The 17,588-nt window shown below is 49.8% G+C and overlaps 1 protein-coding gene across 2 annotated transcripts in view; it reads right to left on the minus strand.

The window, feature by feature from the left end:
* The window catches only part of LOC120932432 (serine/threonine-protein phosphatase 2A catalytic subunit alpha isoform), a 293,164-nt gene that overhangs the window by 40,508 nt on the left and 235,068 nt on the right, over positions 1 to 17,588 (minus strand). Inside the window, exon 6 of one of the 2 annotated variants that reach the window (XM_040344784.1) lies at positions 4,255 to 4,373. The exons of the other annotated variant lie outside the window; for it this stretch is intronic. Within the exon in view, the coding sequence (XP_040200718.1) occupies positions 4,255 to 4,373 (119 nt within the window). The remainder of the gene's footprint in view (positions 1 to 4,254; positions 4,374 to 17,588) is intronic. 2 annotated transcript variants of the gene reach the window in all.

Genomic DNA, 17,588 nt, shown 5'->3' on the forward strand with positions numbered 1-17,588 from the left:
CCGACCATTCAAATTTCCAGCGCCTTTAAGGGGATGGACCAGCTCCCTGGCGCACGCAGAGGACATCATCCCTTCCCGGAAATGACACACCGCGTCCTCTGGGTCGAGCGGCATTCAGCCGTGGGTACACATCCTCCGCCAAGGGAACGATGCACCAGCGCCTGGAAACAGGAGAAACTTGAATCCGGCACACCTCCTGCCTGCAGCCTAAGGAGGGTTACCCGTGACCACATCCCGTCGTACTCCACGCCAATTCTATGGCTCCGGTAAGGTCATCTGACCCATGCCGCTCAGAGGCTCCACCCAGTCAGCCCTGCTAAGAAAACTGCTGCCACAGCCAGACACCTGTCCTGGTCAGCCCCTCGAGGTGGAGCCCCCCTCAGGTCCTCTAGCAACATGTCTCCTCTAACCAGAGATAAAACCAAGACTGACCAGGGACCTGAGGGACCGCCATTAAAGTGGAGCTCCACCCTAAAGTGGAACTCCCGCTAATCGGAACCCTCCCCCCTCCGGTGTCACATTTGACACCTTTCAGGGGGAGGGGGGGGTGCAGATACCTGTCTAAAGACAGGTATTTGCACCCACTTCTGGCCACACTTGACGTCACCTCCCGTCCCCCCGTTGTGTTCTGGGAACACTCGGCTCCCAGAACACAGCGGGAGCCAATCGGCAGGTGTAGTGCGACTCTCACATGCGCCGAAGGGTACCGGGCAGTGAAGCCGGATCGCTTCACTTCCTGGTTCCCCCACCTGCTGACTTTTAATATTTTTTTTTTCAGCGGACATCCGCTTTAAGGAAAAATTAATGGCAATGTGTTTCCTAAGCGAATAGAAGAAAGAAAGTCACCGCTCCTAAGCGAATAGAAGAAAGAAAGTCACCGCTCCAGGTGGGTCTACTATGCGGTCACACGCGGTTACAGGATTCCAAGGGTGCTGGCGGTGCACTAGGCAAGCATAAAAGATAGATTAAGGATGGATGGCCGCACTCCAAAAACCATACAGGTTGTCTTTTATTAAATGAACAGCAAATACATCACCAGATCAAAACAGAAACAGGGGAACAGCCGACGTTTCGCATAAGCCATGAATAAGCACTGATTTTGTGCGAAACGTCGGCTGTTCCCCTGTTCCTGTTTTGATCCGGTGATGTATTTGCTGTTCATTTAATAAAAGACAACCTGTACGGTTTTTGGAGTGCGGCCATCCATCCTTTATTTATCCTTTATGCAATGTGTTTCCTGTGTGTGAGGAGAAGCTCCATCTCTCAAGGGCTGACCTGGAAGACAACTGGGGGAAAAGATTTTCTTCATATCACAGAAAACTGACAATTTAACAGGGGTGTGTAGACACACACACACACACACACACACACACACACTTTTAGGGACAAGGCCCCTTCAATGGTATCGTTCTTGATACAGCACCATTCCCACACTCAATTATCTAGTTTGACTACTCTGTTAATATACTTGTTCTCTCACTGGAGTGCTGGATTGGATTTGGCCCCAAATTCTACATTAATAGATCAATGCCTACTTTACAGGAATTGGACATTAAATTGAATACCTCAGGGACCAATATACCAAGAATGTTGTAGAGCAGGGGCGTTGTTAGGGGTGGGCTGGGGAGACTGGAGCCCCGAATGGGTCGATGAAAAGCCCAGAGTCTCGGCCATAGAGCATTTAATAAATAGCCCTGAGTGCCGCCGAGCAGGGACCATTTTGTTACCGAGCAGTTTCCGGACCCGGCCGAGTGCCACTGCGGGGGGGGGGGGGGGTTTACAGGGCTGGATCGTGAATTAGGGGCCGAATTGCAGTGAAAGATCACACTGATCCATCCAGCCCGTGCTGCAGCTGCGTCCTGTGACAAGGATGTTAGCTGCACCTGTCACAGGGCTCAGTGATTGTGTGGGTTCTGTCTTGCAGAGTACAGCCCTCCCCATCCTCAGTCTCCACTAATGGGAGAACGATCAGCTCTGTCTTCTCCCGCCCCTCTCTCCCTATGCCTGCCCACACTCGATGCAGTGTGTCCTCTGTGAAGGAGATATGCGGGCGGGAAACTTTGAAGTCGGCAGACACAGTGTCATATTCAAAACATGAAGACGCTGAGTGAGCCAGTGACAGTGAGCCTCCTGCTAGGACTGTGCAAAGTGAGTGAGCTGTAAACAGGCTCTCCCCTCTCCCCCTCTTTTCCTACTCCTCTCTCCCTTGAGTCTTATCATTTAACCTCTTGCCTGCCAGGCACTTTCACTCTCTTCCTACCCAGTACAATTTTCAGCTTTCAGTTCTCTTACACTGAGCCCAGGTTCACATTGGAGCGATTTGGCATGCAATTTGACATGTCAAACCGCATGCCAAAACTGTGACAATTGCCAGCAATGGCACCATCCGAATCGATGCAACGTTGCATCGATTCCATTTGTGGTGTCGCACCAATTCCCAAAAGTAGTTTCTGTACTACTTTTGGCAACTTCGGGGTGCGATTTCAATAGACATTTGTACAGGAACCCGCACAGATGTCTCTGAAATCGCACCCCAAAGCCGGGACTGAAATGCGAGTATGAAATCGTTAAATCGTTCAGCTGAACTCACACGATTTCATTCCAGATGTCAGTGTGAACCTGGGCTCTGAATGACAATTGCGCAGTCAAGCAACACTGTACCATATTACGTTCTTTTTTCCACACAAATGGAGTTTTCATTTTGGTGGTATTTAATAACAATTGGGGTTTTTTATTTTTGCTAAAACATGAAAAAAAATACAATTTTTTTTAAAGTTTTTTTTTTGTAAATACAGTGCCTTGAAAAAGTATTCATAAAATCCCAATAAAATACATTTACTTTTCTGGTTGTAACATGACAAAATGTGGGAAATTTCAAGGGGTATAAATACTTTTTTAGGGCACCAAGTAATTTTTCTCCTTCACTGAAGTTCACTGATGGGGAGCACAGATAGGCGGTACTGTTGGGCACTGATGGGTAGCAATGATGGGCATTAATGGGTAGCACTAAAAAGCAGAACAGATTGGTGTCATTTGCTGGGCACTGTTGGGGCTGCACTGTAATCAGTGCCCTAATTATTTGTACAGTGTCCCCTGTGAGATGCCCCTAATCGGCTCTCCTCACAGGCTGTCATTTACATGTAAAACCCGGAGGGCATGGATGGTGAGATGATTCGGCGGCACAATGGGCCACCTGACTCGACTTGCCCCCCCCCCAGGCTCAAGGCTGCCAGCCCTCCCCTGGTGGCGCCCATGATGAACGTCCCACTGGTCCAATCGGTTCGGAGGCTCTCCTCTGGCTGGCTGAGCGTCCTCTCCTCTGGCACCACAGCTGCCCGCCACGCCACATCCCCACTCCCTGCTCGGCAGCTCTCCTCCTTGGCTCCATCGCTATGACGGGCACATCATGGCTGAGGTAGTCAGGTCAGTGTATGCAATGCAGGACAGGTCAGTGTAGTGTAGTGTATGCAATGCAGGACAGGTCAGTGTAGTGTAGTGTAGTGTATGCAATGCAGGACAGGTCAGTGTAGTGTAGTGTATGCAATGCAGGACAGGTCAGTGTAGTGTAGTGTAGTGTATGCAATGCAGGACAGGTCAGTGTAGTGTAGTGTATGCAATGCAGGACAGGTCAGTGTAGTGTATGCAATGCAGGACAGGTCAGGTCAGTGTAGTGTATGCAATGCAGGACAGGTCAGGTCAGTGTAGTGTATGCAATGCAGGTCAGGTCAGGTCAGTGTAGTGTATGCAATGCAGGACAGGTCAGGTCAGTGTAGTGTATGCAATGCAGGACAGGTCAGGTCAGTGTAGTGTAGTGTAGTGTATGCAATGCAGGACAGGTCAGGTCAGTGTAGTGTATGCAATGCAGGACAGGTCAGGTCAGTGTAGTGTATGCAGTGTAGGCAGGACAGGTCAGTGTAGGCAGGACAGGTCAGTGTAGGCAGGACAGGTCAGTGTGTACTGACACATACACACTCACGTAGGTCTGGGTATGTGTCAGGTAGGTCACCCTGCGCCACTCCACCGGCCGCGCCCGCACCCCCCGGTGCCGGCTTGGCTTCGGGCTAAAGCCCCTGGTCTTTTTGGCACCTAGCAACGCCCCTGTTGTAGAGCCAAGTACATAATTTGTTAGGATAGATAGAAGCAAAACATTTGCTGGGGTTCAAAAAGTTATGAACCAAGAATATTGCCCTAAATCAAGAACATTCACTTCATAAATTAACATTTACAATAAATTAGATTTGATTTTATACTTACAAGGAGTATTTAAGAGTATCATCAAGTTCCATTATTGCGGCTTGATTCCCACAGCGGTAACAATAATTTGGAGCGCTAAAGATAGTTACTACATTCCGGTCATGGCACCAGTTGTACCCCTATTACACAAAAGGCACCATTTTAAACAGTGGACAATAAAAATCAACAGAGCCATTGATAACTAGGTTACAATTCTTGAAGGGGCTATATTGTCAGGTCACCTTATGCTCCTTCCTTAGGCACAGAGGGGGGGGGGGGGGGACACAAAAAATTACAAGTCCTCAAGGCGCCCCAACAGGTCAGGTTTTCAAGCTTTCCATTATTTTGCACAGGTGATTTCATCAGTTTCACTGCCTGAGGCTGGGTTCACACTACTACGCTACTTTCATCCTACTTTTCTCTGTGTTCAATGTTTCCCTATGAGAGCGTCTTGTAGCGTCCTACACAAGTCGGTCCGACTTTGAAAATGCTCCCTGTACTACTTTTGGTCCTACATTGATCCTACTTCAGGCCCATTGAATATCATTGAAGTCAGACCAAAGTAGTATCCTGTTCATGAAAGTAGGATGGATGTAGGACCAATGTAGGATAAATGTAGGACCAATGTAGCAGAGCAAAGTAGGATGAAAGTAGTGTAGTAGTTGGAACCCAGCCTTAGTAATTACCACAGCCTTCATTTGAGGGAATCCTGAAAACATGACCTGTTGTGGCACCTTGAGAGTTGAGAAACACTGCTCTAGATAAGCAATAAGGGGAAGCCAAGAAATTTGCACTAAAGGAAACAGTTGTTCTATTCTTTTTGAATGTAAAAATAACCTGGCACTCAGTGCTGCTAGGGGCATCTGGAAATGTTTTCCTCCTCACTAAATAGGTCTGTTCACTTTAAAGTGATAGTTTTACTAATGTAGATACAACTATATTAAAATTGGTGCAAAAAAAAAAGAAAAAGAAAAAAAGAAAAAGATTCATAAAAGACCATATATGTGAAACTGCAAAAAAGTCTCAAAGTTGACAATATCGAACGGTGAATCAACCTGAATAATACAGAGCTTTGAAAAAAGTATTCATACCTCCCTTGAAAATTGTCCACATTTTGTCATGTTCCAACCAAAAAAGTAAATGCATTTTATTGAGATTTTATGTGCTAGACCTGGGGTCTCCAAGCCCTGACCCCACACCACATCCAGTCCGCTTGTATGTTCTATCCAGCCCATAGCTCAGATATTGACAAGACTGCAGGGACAGAACTGTCGGTCTGCTTGCCAACACCCCCCCAATTAGGCAGATTCCCATGCGTGCAGGGATGAGACAGTGCCCCACTCACTGCCAGGCAGCATGGATGTGTGGGCTGGCTGTGCGTGCTGTATTCAGACTGAGGGGGTGCCGGCAGAGGTTGGTGGTGGAATCAGTGGTGGTAGTGGTATCTGGGGGTGTGTAATCAGGGTGGGATCTCTGGGACTTTGCTTATGGGATGAACCCAGCCATTGGAAATTTTAGCTGGTCTCACCTGCCTATGTGCAGTGAGGGGAAGTTGAGAATGCATAACCCCACCTCCTCATAGCACACTGCCATTTAATGTAAGTTCAGCACGGGGGTTCACCCCCAAAAAAATACATTCAGGCGAGTTGTGATAATGACATTAGGCTGTTTTTTTTTAAATCCTTGCCGTACATACCGTTTTATCTAAATTTTCACCGTGGCTTCCGGGTATGTAATCTGCGGGACTGGGCGTTCCTAATTGATTGACATGCTTCCGACCGGCGCATACAGCGCGTCACGAGTTGCCGAAAGAAGCCGAACATCGGTGCGCAGGCGCCGTATAGAGCCGACTCACAGTCCGGCTTCTTTCGGCAACTCGTGACACGCTGTATGCACCGGTCGGAAGCATGTCAATCAATTAAGAACGCCCAGTCCCGCAGATTACATACCCGGAAGCCACGCTGAAAATGTAGATAAAAAGGTATGTACGGCAAGGATTTAAAAAAAACCTGCCTAATGTCATTATCACAACTCGCCTGAATGTAATGTTAAAAAATTTTTTTTTGGGTGAACCCCCGCTTTAATATTCACTGGTGTGTGGCGTCCTTCACATTGTGCCCCATCACATCACGGGTGCAATGTGAAGGAGGTACCAGCTGAGTTTTAGACAGTGAGGGGATGTGGTGGAGGGGAAGGAGTAGCCAAGTAGACAAAACTCCTTGCAGCGGCCCTGTCAGTGCATCACCTCCTGGCTCCCGCCCGCTGTTTAAATTGGCATTCTTGTCGCACACAGCCTCCTTGTGTAGCAGCGGGCAGGAGCTGGGAGGTGCAGGAGAGCTATACTGAGCCAGTGACAGCAGTGTAAGGCAGGTGCAGGCACATTTAAAATGGAAATGTGCTGAATGTGGGACATAGACGTGCGGAAAGGCTCCGACGGTGGACACAGATGCACGGAAAGGCTCTGCCTTTATTGTAGCCAAAAGCCCCCCCCATACATAATTTACATACTAGCTTGTTAAAATGGAGAAATGCAAAAGAAAACGTAGCATAGTCACCGGTCCTGCTGTGTGGGAAGCCGCCTGTATCGTACGAACAGTCATGCCGATTTCTTCCTAGTGGTTCCCAGCTGACCGTGACATGCAAACGTCACTTCTGGTAGTCGTGGAGATCATGTAACTGGCATGTTTCATCACTTCCGACTTCAACTGGGGGGCGTGATCTCAACGTCACGATCCGGTCTAAAATAGAATAGGATCCGTGACTCAGCCCGTTAACCCTTTGTGCCGATCGGTCCTCCTATGCACACAACATACTATAGTGTGGCACCAAGGGGGAAGACAATTACAGGCACTAACAGCCGAGTGACGGAATCCCAACATATTTTAGTTATTAAAAATCCTATTTTAATATTGTTTTAAAAACAGCGTACCTGTAAAATCTTTTTGGAGTACACCACAGGACACAGTCTTTGGTCATTACATAGTGGGACGTCCCAGACCCACAGATCAAGCAGACTGCCATTGGACGAGAGGCCCTATACCACTGCCTGCAGCACACTACGCCAGAAGGCGGCATCCTCATGTCCTCTTACATGTATTTGGTAGAATTTGGTAAATGTATGGACTGAAGACCAAGTTGCAGCCTTACAGATCTGAGCCATCGAAGCCTGATGATGCACTGCCCAGGTGGCACTTATTGCCCTGGTCGAGTGTGCCTTGACAGGAAAAATAGAATTTTTGTACTCACCGTAAAATCCATTTCTCCGAGTCCATGGACGGACACAGCTTCTTAAATCTTGACAAGTGGGTTATGTTCCCTGTTTACAAGAGAGGACTAGGCAGAAACATGTTAGATAATTAAATACATGTTACATTAACAGAGTTGGACAGCCCCGCCCAGGGGGCGGTCCCTCCAGACATAACCCTCCTCACTGCAGCATGCAGCCTCAGTTAGTAACAAGCAGTACAAACCTAAAAAGGAGGGGTGGGTGCTGTGTCCGTCCATGGACTAAGAGAAAAGGATTTTACGGTGAGTACAAAAAATCGTAATTTTCTCTCATCGTCAATGGACGGACACAGCTTCTTAAAACTTGACAAGTGGGACGTCCCCAAGCAGTGTCAAAAACGAAGGGTGGGAAATATATCAGTAAAACCAATTTTAACTTCACCCCAAAACAAGCAGAGCTCCTCAGCGGAGGAGGTGCAACTTTAAACAGCCGCCGGCAAAAACTAGCGGACGAAAAAAGGATCAGAAGATGCACTCACAACAACCATGTAAATTCTGGAAAAAGCGTGAATGAATGAGCAAGTCGCCGCCTCGCACACCTGTGAGACCGACGCATGAGGTCGAAAAAAAACCAACAGGAAGCAACAATTGCCCTGGTAAAAAGTGCCGTGACCGGAAAGGGGGGCCCACCACTTAAGAGCATAGGCCTGTATGACAGCCTGCCTGATCCACCGAGAAATGGTGGTCGACGAGACCGCCAGGCCCTTTCGTGGACCAGACATCGACACAAAAGACAGTCAGAACTCCAAAACGGAGCCGTAGCAGGCTGGTACACCCGCAAAGCACGTACCACGCCTAAAGTATGAAAGGCAACCTCCGTAGGATGCGCCGGCCAAGGACAGAAGGATGGAAGAACAATGTACTTATTCCGGCGAAAGGCCGAAACCACCTTCGGAAGAAGGGAAGGTCGCGGGCGCACCACCACCTAATCCTTATGGAGGATCAAGCATGGCGGCTTGAAAGACAAGGCCGCCAAGTCAGAAACCCTCTAACAGAGGTAAAGGCCACTAAAGAGGCCACCTTCTGAGATAGTGTCAAGAGAAAAATCTTGGTTTCCAAAAGGAAGGTTCCTTAAGAACCGAGAGCACCAGAGTCAAAACTCATGGGGGAAGAGATGGGCCAAGAGGGGAAGTATATGACAAATCCCCTGCACACAAAAAGGGACCCACCAAGGAATGGGCCGCAAAAAGGCCACTAAAATAACACAGCCAAGGCTGAAATCTGCCCCCAAACGGTGCTTTAAGCAATTTTTAGATCCACTCCAAGCTGTAAAAACAGCAGACACCGGACACCGAGTACGTCCGTGGACATCACGCCATCCCTTCGCACCAAGAGATGTAGGCCTGCCAGGTGCGACGGTAGATCCTCCGGAAGAAGACTACAGTGCCCTCAGCATTGTTGAGATGACCGAGTCGGACAGACCCCGGTCACTTAAAGTCTGGCTTCCAATAGCCATTTTGAGCAAGTCAGTGACTGTACAACAGGAGGAAGTATGGGACCTCCCGCCCTGGCAACCCGCCAGGGTACCTCCGCTACCAGGCGCCCGATTTAGGCGTACCAAAGGACGGCGTGATCTCCCCAGCCTCCACTCTGTGGAGCAGCCGAGGAAGCAACTACAATGGAGGAACGGCAAAAAGTCGCACAGGGCCACCAGCGCGACTTACGCGTCTGTTGCAGATCACTAGACCTGGCCGCTAACTTTGACACCCTTGCGGTGGAGACGAGCGGCCAGGAGATCCATGCCCTGTGAGGCTCACCTCCTGCAAGGGAGCCAAAACACCCCAAGCACAAAGAGTAGTCCGCCTGCCGGTATACCTGATGGTAGACCGAAGCCACTGCTGTGGCGTTGTCCGGCTGAAACCAGATCGGACGACCTTGCAACCTCCTCGACCACGAGGAGAAGCATAGCCTGATCGCCTAAAATAGTAGGACAATGAATGGTAGACAGCACCTGGTATTCCCAGGCGGTCTCCCACACAGGCACTAGCCAGGCCCGACCCTGGGTAGCTACAGAGACCAGACGAGAGTGGGCACATTCAGGGAGGTGTGGCCGTAGGTCCACGCAAGTCCAGCGACTCAGGGCCGACTGGACCCCCCAGGTTCACAAACCGTGAGGCTGGCATCCGTCGGAAACACGACCACTGGAAGGAAGAAACAACTTCCCGGACCGAAGAGTCGGGGATCTCCGTCACCAACTCAGAGAGACTGACTAGGTGGCACACCGGAATCTGATGATTTCAGAGATGAGAGATTTTTACCCCCTGGAAAACCCGAGTGTGGAACTGGGCGTACAGTACCACCTCGAAGAAGGCTACCCACAGGCCCCCGGACCAGCAGGCGCCTGGAGAGAAGACCGATTGTGTGATGCCAATACCTTCACTGCAGACTGAAGTAGCAATTTCTCCAGGGGAAGAAGGACCTTCGCCACCGAGGAGTGCGGATCAACCCTAGATACTCCAACACTGAGTCGGAACCTAGCATGCCCAGGATTTGAACCCTGGGTCGCACACATGGAGGGCAGGCTTGGTGCCACTGAGCTACACCTTCTGGCCTAAACATTTAACACCCACCCGAATCTTCGGAGGGACTGAATGGGAATAATACATCCACTAGGTCTGAGACAGAAGTTGCTCTCAGAAGAAAGTCGTCCAAGTAGCCAATGAGGCAAAGCCTCGCTGTCCCAACAAAGTTAGGATAAGTGCGAGCTCCCAGCTGAAAACCCATGGTGCTGATGCCAGATCAAAAGGGAGGGCCACAGGCTGACAGAGACCCTCTCTCATCACGAAGCACAGAAAAAAAAACACTGAAAACCCCAAACCTCTCGTCCTGCAGCAAAGGTAAAATTACCCCGCAGCTTAGCAAGTCACACACTGCCCAAGGCAGACCGACAAGCCGGGAGATGAAGACACGAGGAAAGAACTGTTCTGTGGATAGGAGGAAACCCTAGTACTCCGAAGAGACCACCTCGCAGACCCACTGGTCGGAGAGCAGGGAGGTTTCACCGAATTGTGAACCTGCAAGCCGCCCCTCCCACCTAGAGACAGGGAGGGAAGGCTACATACATTGGCAGGATTTGGGTGCCGGTGTGATCGGCTTAAGCACCCAGGGACGGATTAGTCCCCCAGCTGGGCCTTTGACGGCCTGGGAGGGTTGCCCCTAAATAATACACACATAGTGTGTATGTATATTATGAAGGTGTATGCACACATGCCTTTGGAGGAAACCGGAGTATGCGGAGAAAACCCACGCAGACACAGAGCGACAATGCAAGCTCCAGGCAGCTTGGCTACAGTGTCCGGATTCGAACCAATGACTCTCTTGCTGCCAAGTAATGGAGCTAACCACTACACCACCGAGTGCATAAAACCATTCTGAAACAGAAGCCCTGGTTAACAAGGGCGCAACAATCATCACAGACCTATATGAGGCCCTGGACCAGCTGGTCCGCTAGCCTAATAACTTCGGGAGAGAGTCTGTGCTCCTCCACTGTCTGGTGCAAAATGCTCACTCTGAGTTGTATACAGCACTAGGGGTCAGGACTACTCCAAGATGGCCGCCGAACGTTCAGAACATGGCCACAGGAAAATGGCCGACCGCAACGTAAGCTGCGCCATGGCCGCCAATGGAAGTTTTCAATGAAATTGAGGAAACCTCCCAAAAAATTGCGCCAGCGCCGACTGAGACCCCAGAGTAGTGGCCACAATAGGCTGCAAGTCAGACCCCAGCATGGTAAACATGGAACGAGTCAGTACTTTGGATCTTATATCAGTCAGATCCATACAAGCGGGGGTTCCCGCAATAGGGAAAGTGGTCACCTATACATGACACCCGAAGGGTCCACCACCGGAGAAGAAGCCCACCTTTTGAAAAGGCTCTCCTCAAAGGGGCACTGAACCTCCCAGCGGTGAGGGACTACAAAAGCCCTCAGCGGCTTTTCCCATTCCGCCTCTTAGAAATTATCAAAGAGGGGCACAGAAGGAAAAAACCTACACAGAGCGGTCTCATTTGTGCGATCCAAAAAAAAACAGAGCCCTCTGTGGAAACCCAGCTGCACTATTCAGCTTAAGAGTCCCTTGCAGCAGTGAGAAGCGCACCCATAAATGCCTTATCCTCCTTTTTTGTTTTTTTACTACCCAGGTACCTGGTCCATGGCTCCATAACAGAGCATTCCCCAGGGGATAATGGGGGAAGGGGGCACTCTTATCGCCCGTCCGCAGTCCACCCCCACCCTGGCACAAACGTGTCCAGGACTAACAATAAAACCTCTGTGGGAATCCCAGGTGCTAACACCTGCTGCCACCACCAGCATATTGGGGGAAGGACCCAGATACTGACTCCAAATATTAATATTTACATAGTGTATGTATAATATGCACACCTGTCCTTACAAATAAACAAAAGCTCCTAGAGCCTTATTCAGGGCCTCTCACTCACTTGCTGTGCTGATCAGGGGTACCCAGGGGACTCACCTCAGGAGGAGACTGCCCAGCGCTGCCGTCCGCTCTCAGTACACAGCGTGTGAGAGGAAAAGAACTGTGAGGTAACTGTGCGGCATCTGCAGGGACCTGTGTAACAAATGGCGGCAAAATGCCGCGTTTAAACAGGAATAGCCTCCTAGGGCTTTTTAACAGTGAAAAAACCCTCACAGGAAAGCCCCATACAAAAAAGAAAAAAAAAAACACAGGCCAGATAAAACAGTCCCCTCAGGAAGGCCCCCTCTCCCCCTGACAGCGGCAATGTTAGCAATGCAGCAAGGGAAAAGGAGCAGGGAAGGGAGGAGAAGAGGACCCCGGAACCCCAGGAATGCCCAGCCATACCAACCCACCGAAGCAGGAGGGACTGTACTTACCTGTCCAAGCGACGACTCACTGACGCATTCCTGACAGAACTACAACGGCAATGGAGGTAGCTGTCGGCCCAGTCCACTGTAAGTGAGACAACACCACAGCTCAGTCATATATGGACCTCGGAGCAAAGCTCACCAGCCACTCCAGGAGTCATGGGGTATAGCGTGGCAGACCCAGCCTCTTTGCAAAGGTGTGCCCTCGCTTTCTGGTCGAACTGAGTAGACTACAAGGATCTATATTATCCAGCATGTCTCTCAGCTGACAGCTGAAAGAAGATTCTTCAAGAAAAAGTAAAATAACATTTCTCCTCAGGGCGCTGGGCCCAAAGGGAGCCATACGTCCTTCTCCTTGCTAGGCAGAATGAAACTGAGGCTGCATGCTGCAGTGAGGAGGGTTATGTCTGGAGGGACTGCCCCCCTGGGCGGGGCTGTTCAACTCTGTTAATGTAACATGTATTTAATTATCTAACATGTTTCTGCCTAGATCTCTCCTGTAAACAGGGAACATAACCCACTTGTCAATATTTAAGAAGCAGTGTCCGTCCATGGACGATAAGAGAAAGGAGAAATTCTATTCATTAAACCATAAAGTTTGAACAATCACTTGTCAAATCCATTTAGAAATGGTCGATTTTGATGCTGCCAGGCCCTTTTTGGGACCATCTGGCAGAACAAAACATCTGTTTCTTGATCATACATCACGGGACACAGAGCCTTAATTACTTAATGGGTTATGTAGTCTCCACAGGTGATTGACACTGGCAAACCCAATTAAAATTGAGTTCCTCCCCTATATAACCCCTCCCAAATGGAGAGTACCTCAGTTTTTTCACCAGTGTTAAGGTGGTTGGTCACGTCCAACATGTGCTAAGAAGGAAAATGCTCTTTTGATGGTCTGGCTGCGGAGACCTAGGAGCTATAACCGGATCCATTCCTCTAGCTGATATCAAAGGCCCAAGATGATTGGTACCCGGGCCTCGTGCAAGAAGAAACAAGGTTTGCCTGTAATGTCTCTCTGCGGAGATCTGGGATCCAGACTTTGGTGTACCAATACATCCGTGGCACGAAAAGTTTCTGGCAGAGTCTTCTACAGGTCCAGGTATGAGGTTTTCTCTAATAAAACCCTTTGAAAACCTAAAGGTTGGCACAACTTGCCCGCCGTGATGGGTGAAAGCTGGAACTACTTTTGGTAGTTTTCCTGCGGCGTGGATCAGGTAAGAAGATAATTTTTTATTTATGTATTATCTTCTTGGAGTAGGAGGTCTTTCTTGGTTTTCACCACTGGAGGGAGCACGTGCAACCTGGTATTTTCTTACATAGCCTTGCAGGATGAACATGCTCAGTGAAGTCGGTCATAACACCACTTCACCTTCTTCCGATGTCACGATACGCATACAGGGGTCTCCTTGTCTCCTGGGCGCTGCCATGACCGCGCAAAAACGTTCGCACACCAGAAATTATAGTTTCTGACAGTATGGAGACATTGATAGGGGGAGGGCACAAAGTGGTTGCTAGTTCCAGTGCGCAATGTAGGACACCTGTGTGCAGGCGCCAAGAGGCTGGTTCAAAAGCCCAGCACGCCAGAGCCTTCTGTAAAGTGGCATGGACACAGAGCTGTAGGCTGTAAGCATCCCTGTGGATTGAACCAGGCAAACCTAAGACTCCTACTCGGCATCAGGCTGTGCAGTGAGCTGATATGTTGTGTATTGCAAGACTATAGCACAACAGTGATTGCATTTATAGATTGTGGATAGTACCTTTGCTTTGCCGTAAGGACTATGTCATCTAGAAGAGGGTCGGGGCAGGTGTGTCCAAACTTTATTTTAAAGAGGGCCAGATTTCATGAAGTGAACATGCGTGAGGGCCGACCATTTTACCGGACTTTCTCTGAACTTTGAAATGCAATTTAAATATTTTATACAAAGTTTATTGTAAATGGCATACTTTTCATTTTGTAACATGATGAGCTTGGGTGTTTTATGTACTTTTTTAAATACTATTCTTGGGGGCGTGGCCGAGAGCGGCATGTGAGAGGACGTGCATCACGGAGCTCCCGCACTGATCCTCCAACGATCCTCTTCCCAGCCAGCTACATCGCCCGGGATCGGGCTAAATCCTGCTCAGACACTTCCCAGGGATCTCCCGGTGGCATTGGCGGCGCTCGTAGGCATCATGCTGACACGCAAGCAGAGACCGTGGCGCCAGAAATCCAACATGGCTCCTCTATCGCAGCGCGCACGAGGCACAGAGAAGACATGCTGTATTATGCCCAGAAATTGGCAGGTCCGTCAGCACAAGGGAGTGGGGAGGACTTACTGGCAACCCCTGCAGCATTTCACACACAGGAGGAGGATGATAGGGCAGACATGCAGGGCCCTGTAGCTTCACCTAGTCAAAGCCTGCCTGACGTGGAGGAGGGTGAGGAGAGTGGGGATGCTGATCAACCCTCCCTAGCAGACATTCTACGAGCGCTACACAGCCTCTGTGCATACCCTGCAGGAACAGTTTGGTGGCCTGAAGGAGGAACTGGGGTTTATTAGGCACGATTTGCAGAAAACCAGGGAGCGCACTACGGCTGTGGAAGGCCGCATTAGTGAGCTAGAAGACAAACTAACGCCATTACTGCGGGACGTGCAAGTAACTGCCAGGATTGCCCGAGCGAACAAACTTAAATCAGATGACATCGAGAATAGTTTGAGGCGCAACATTCACATAGTGGGGCTCCCTGAGAAGATGGAGGGGAGGGACCCCACTGAATTTGTTGAACAATGGCTTTTGCAGGTATTTGGGAAGGAAGAGTTTACCCCGCTGTACTCAGTGGAGAGGGCGCACAGGGTGCCACCCAGGCCCTTACCACCAGGGAGCCCACCATGCACCATGATGGCCAGGCTGCTCAACGTTTTTTTTTTTTTTTTTAACAAGGTTGGTCTTTATTGGGAAATAAAACATAAGAACAGTACATGACAATTCAGTCTGGGTAAGAGCAGTACAATTCAGAGATTACATACAAAATAAAGAAAAAGAAAAAGGAAGGTACGGGTGGAACAGACATAATACTTGCTTAAAAGAAAAAGGATACCAAATACTAAGGCACACTCCTGTACCGTTAGAGAAGGAGGTCATACCAAACAAGTAAGATAGCAGGCAACTTCTCAATAAACAGAGCCATAGGCACCAGAGCAACGCCCGGAAGGAGGGGGGCGGGAGGGAGGAGGGGAAAGGGGCAGGGGGGGATGAAGAAAGCCCACCCAAGGCGCCAAGGATAACCCTCCCACTTACATCTAAGGGGCTAGGAACCTATGAGGGATCAGTCCAGGGCTGCCAGACCTTCTCAAACTTCATAGGACACCCTCTACTCATGTACGTCAACTTATACAACGGAAGTACTGCGTCGACCGCCTTTTCCCAGGAGCCCACAGTGGGGGGTAGGGGGGAGATCCATCTCAGCAGGATCTCCTTTTTGGCATAGAACAATAAAGAAATCAGCGTCTTGGTATATCTAGGCCTCATCTCGTCATCCTGTACACCCAACAGGGCCAATTCCGCCGACAAGGGTAATTCCAGTTGGAGGCGGAAATTGATAGCCTCCCCCACCGCAGCCCAGAACCTCGCCAGCTTCGGGCAGGTCCAGAACATGTGTAAAAAGGTGCCATCAGGAGAGTGACATCGAGGGCAATTTGGAGAGCGGAGCGGATAAATTCTGTGCAGTCTGAGGCGTAAAATAAACCCTGTGCAAAAATTTCGTTTGAATCAGCTTATCCCTAGAGGAGATAACAGCTTCAGAGCTAGCCTCAAAACACTCCTTCCAGGTTTCCCTGTCTAGGTCAGGCAAATCCTCCCTCCATGTAACCCACAAGGCCTCCATCTTTGGGGAGTCCCTCCGCAGGAGAGCAAAATACAGGTCAGACAACGGCTTAGCCAGAGTCTCCTGCGCTAACAGGTCCTCTATTGGATCCGCTTTCAGAGTAGGGGGGGGACGGGAACTGTGCCCTGGCTGCGTGACGGAGCTGCTGATACCTAAACGCCATCCATAAAGGAATGCCAAATTTATCCGCCAGAGCTCGGAATGAGAGAAGAGTCCCGCCGCTGTAAACGCCGCATAGCAACTTAATGCCAAAACGGGCCCAAAGCTGCGGGTCTGGTATGGTTCTGAAATGAGGGAGACAATGATTGCCCCATAGGGGGGTAAAGGGGGACCTCTGGTCGGGATGAAGGAAGCGTCTCCTAGCCACCCCCCAGACCCGAAGGGTCGCCACAGTCGAGGCCGGCAACATAGGAGACGCCGAGGGACCCCGGTACACAAGGTTGGTAAGCTCCGTGAGGGAGCCCACGATGGCCGCCTCCAAACAGACAGCCGCATTAGCCCTGGACTGCTGAAACCACCACCTCACCGTCACCAACATAGCTGCCCAGTAGTAGGTCAACAGGTCAGGGAGAGCAAGTCCCCCACAACACACAGGGAGCCGGAGGGTCGCCCTAGCCAGTCGGGGGGAAGAGCCCCGCCACAAGAAGGAGCCGATGCAGCTATCGACCTCCCGAAAAAAGGAAGCAGGTATTCCACACCGGGCAGTTCCTAAAAATGTAAGTCAACTTGGGAAGGTAGATCATTTTTAGAATATTGATACGACCCAGGAGGTTAAGAGGGAGGTCAGGCTGCTCAACTTTAAGGATAAAGAGATTGTGCTCCGGCAGGCGAGGGAGCGGCGAAATATTCAGTTTAACAGGGCCCGTGTCTCTTTTTACCCCGATTACTCAGCAGAGATACAGAAACGCAGAGCCAGATTCACTGATGTCAAGAAGTGGCTGCAACGGCTCCGGGCCACATATGCCATGCTTTTCCCGGCAAAACTCCGGATTACAGCAGGTGGCCAATCTCACTTTTTCGAGTCCGTGGCTGATGCGTCCTCGTGGTTGGACACCAATGAACTCGTCATCCGACAGGCGAATAGGGGAGCCGCTGAGGGGGATTGATCGGATGCCCCAGAGTTTACGGATTCATACGGGTCCGTTTCATCACATTTGGCTGGGAAGCCACAACCTAATGACACTCTACCAGCGTTGAGAGCGAGTGAATTTATCTAACTCAGCAGTTGAGACTTTTTTGTTCATAGTGCCACCTTGGAAGTTTTACCCCAAAAAAGGGCCTTGGGGTTATGGGTCCCGATGTTTTGAAAGACATGAAAAACTTTTTTGCTACCTATGTTTTTTTCAGTTTATTATCCAT

Source organism: Rana temporaria, chromosome 3, assembly GCF_905171775.1.
Source record: "Rana temporaria chromosome 3, aRanTem1.1, whole genome shotgun sequence".
Taxonomy (NCBI): Eukaryota; Metazoa; Chordata; class Amphibia; order Anura; family Ranidae; genus Rana; species Rana temporaria.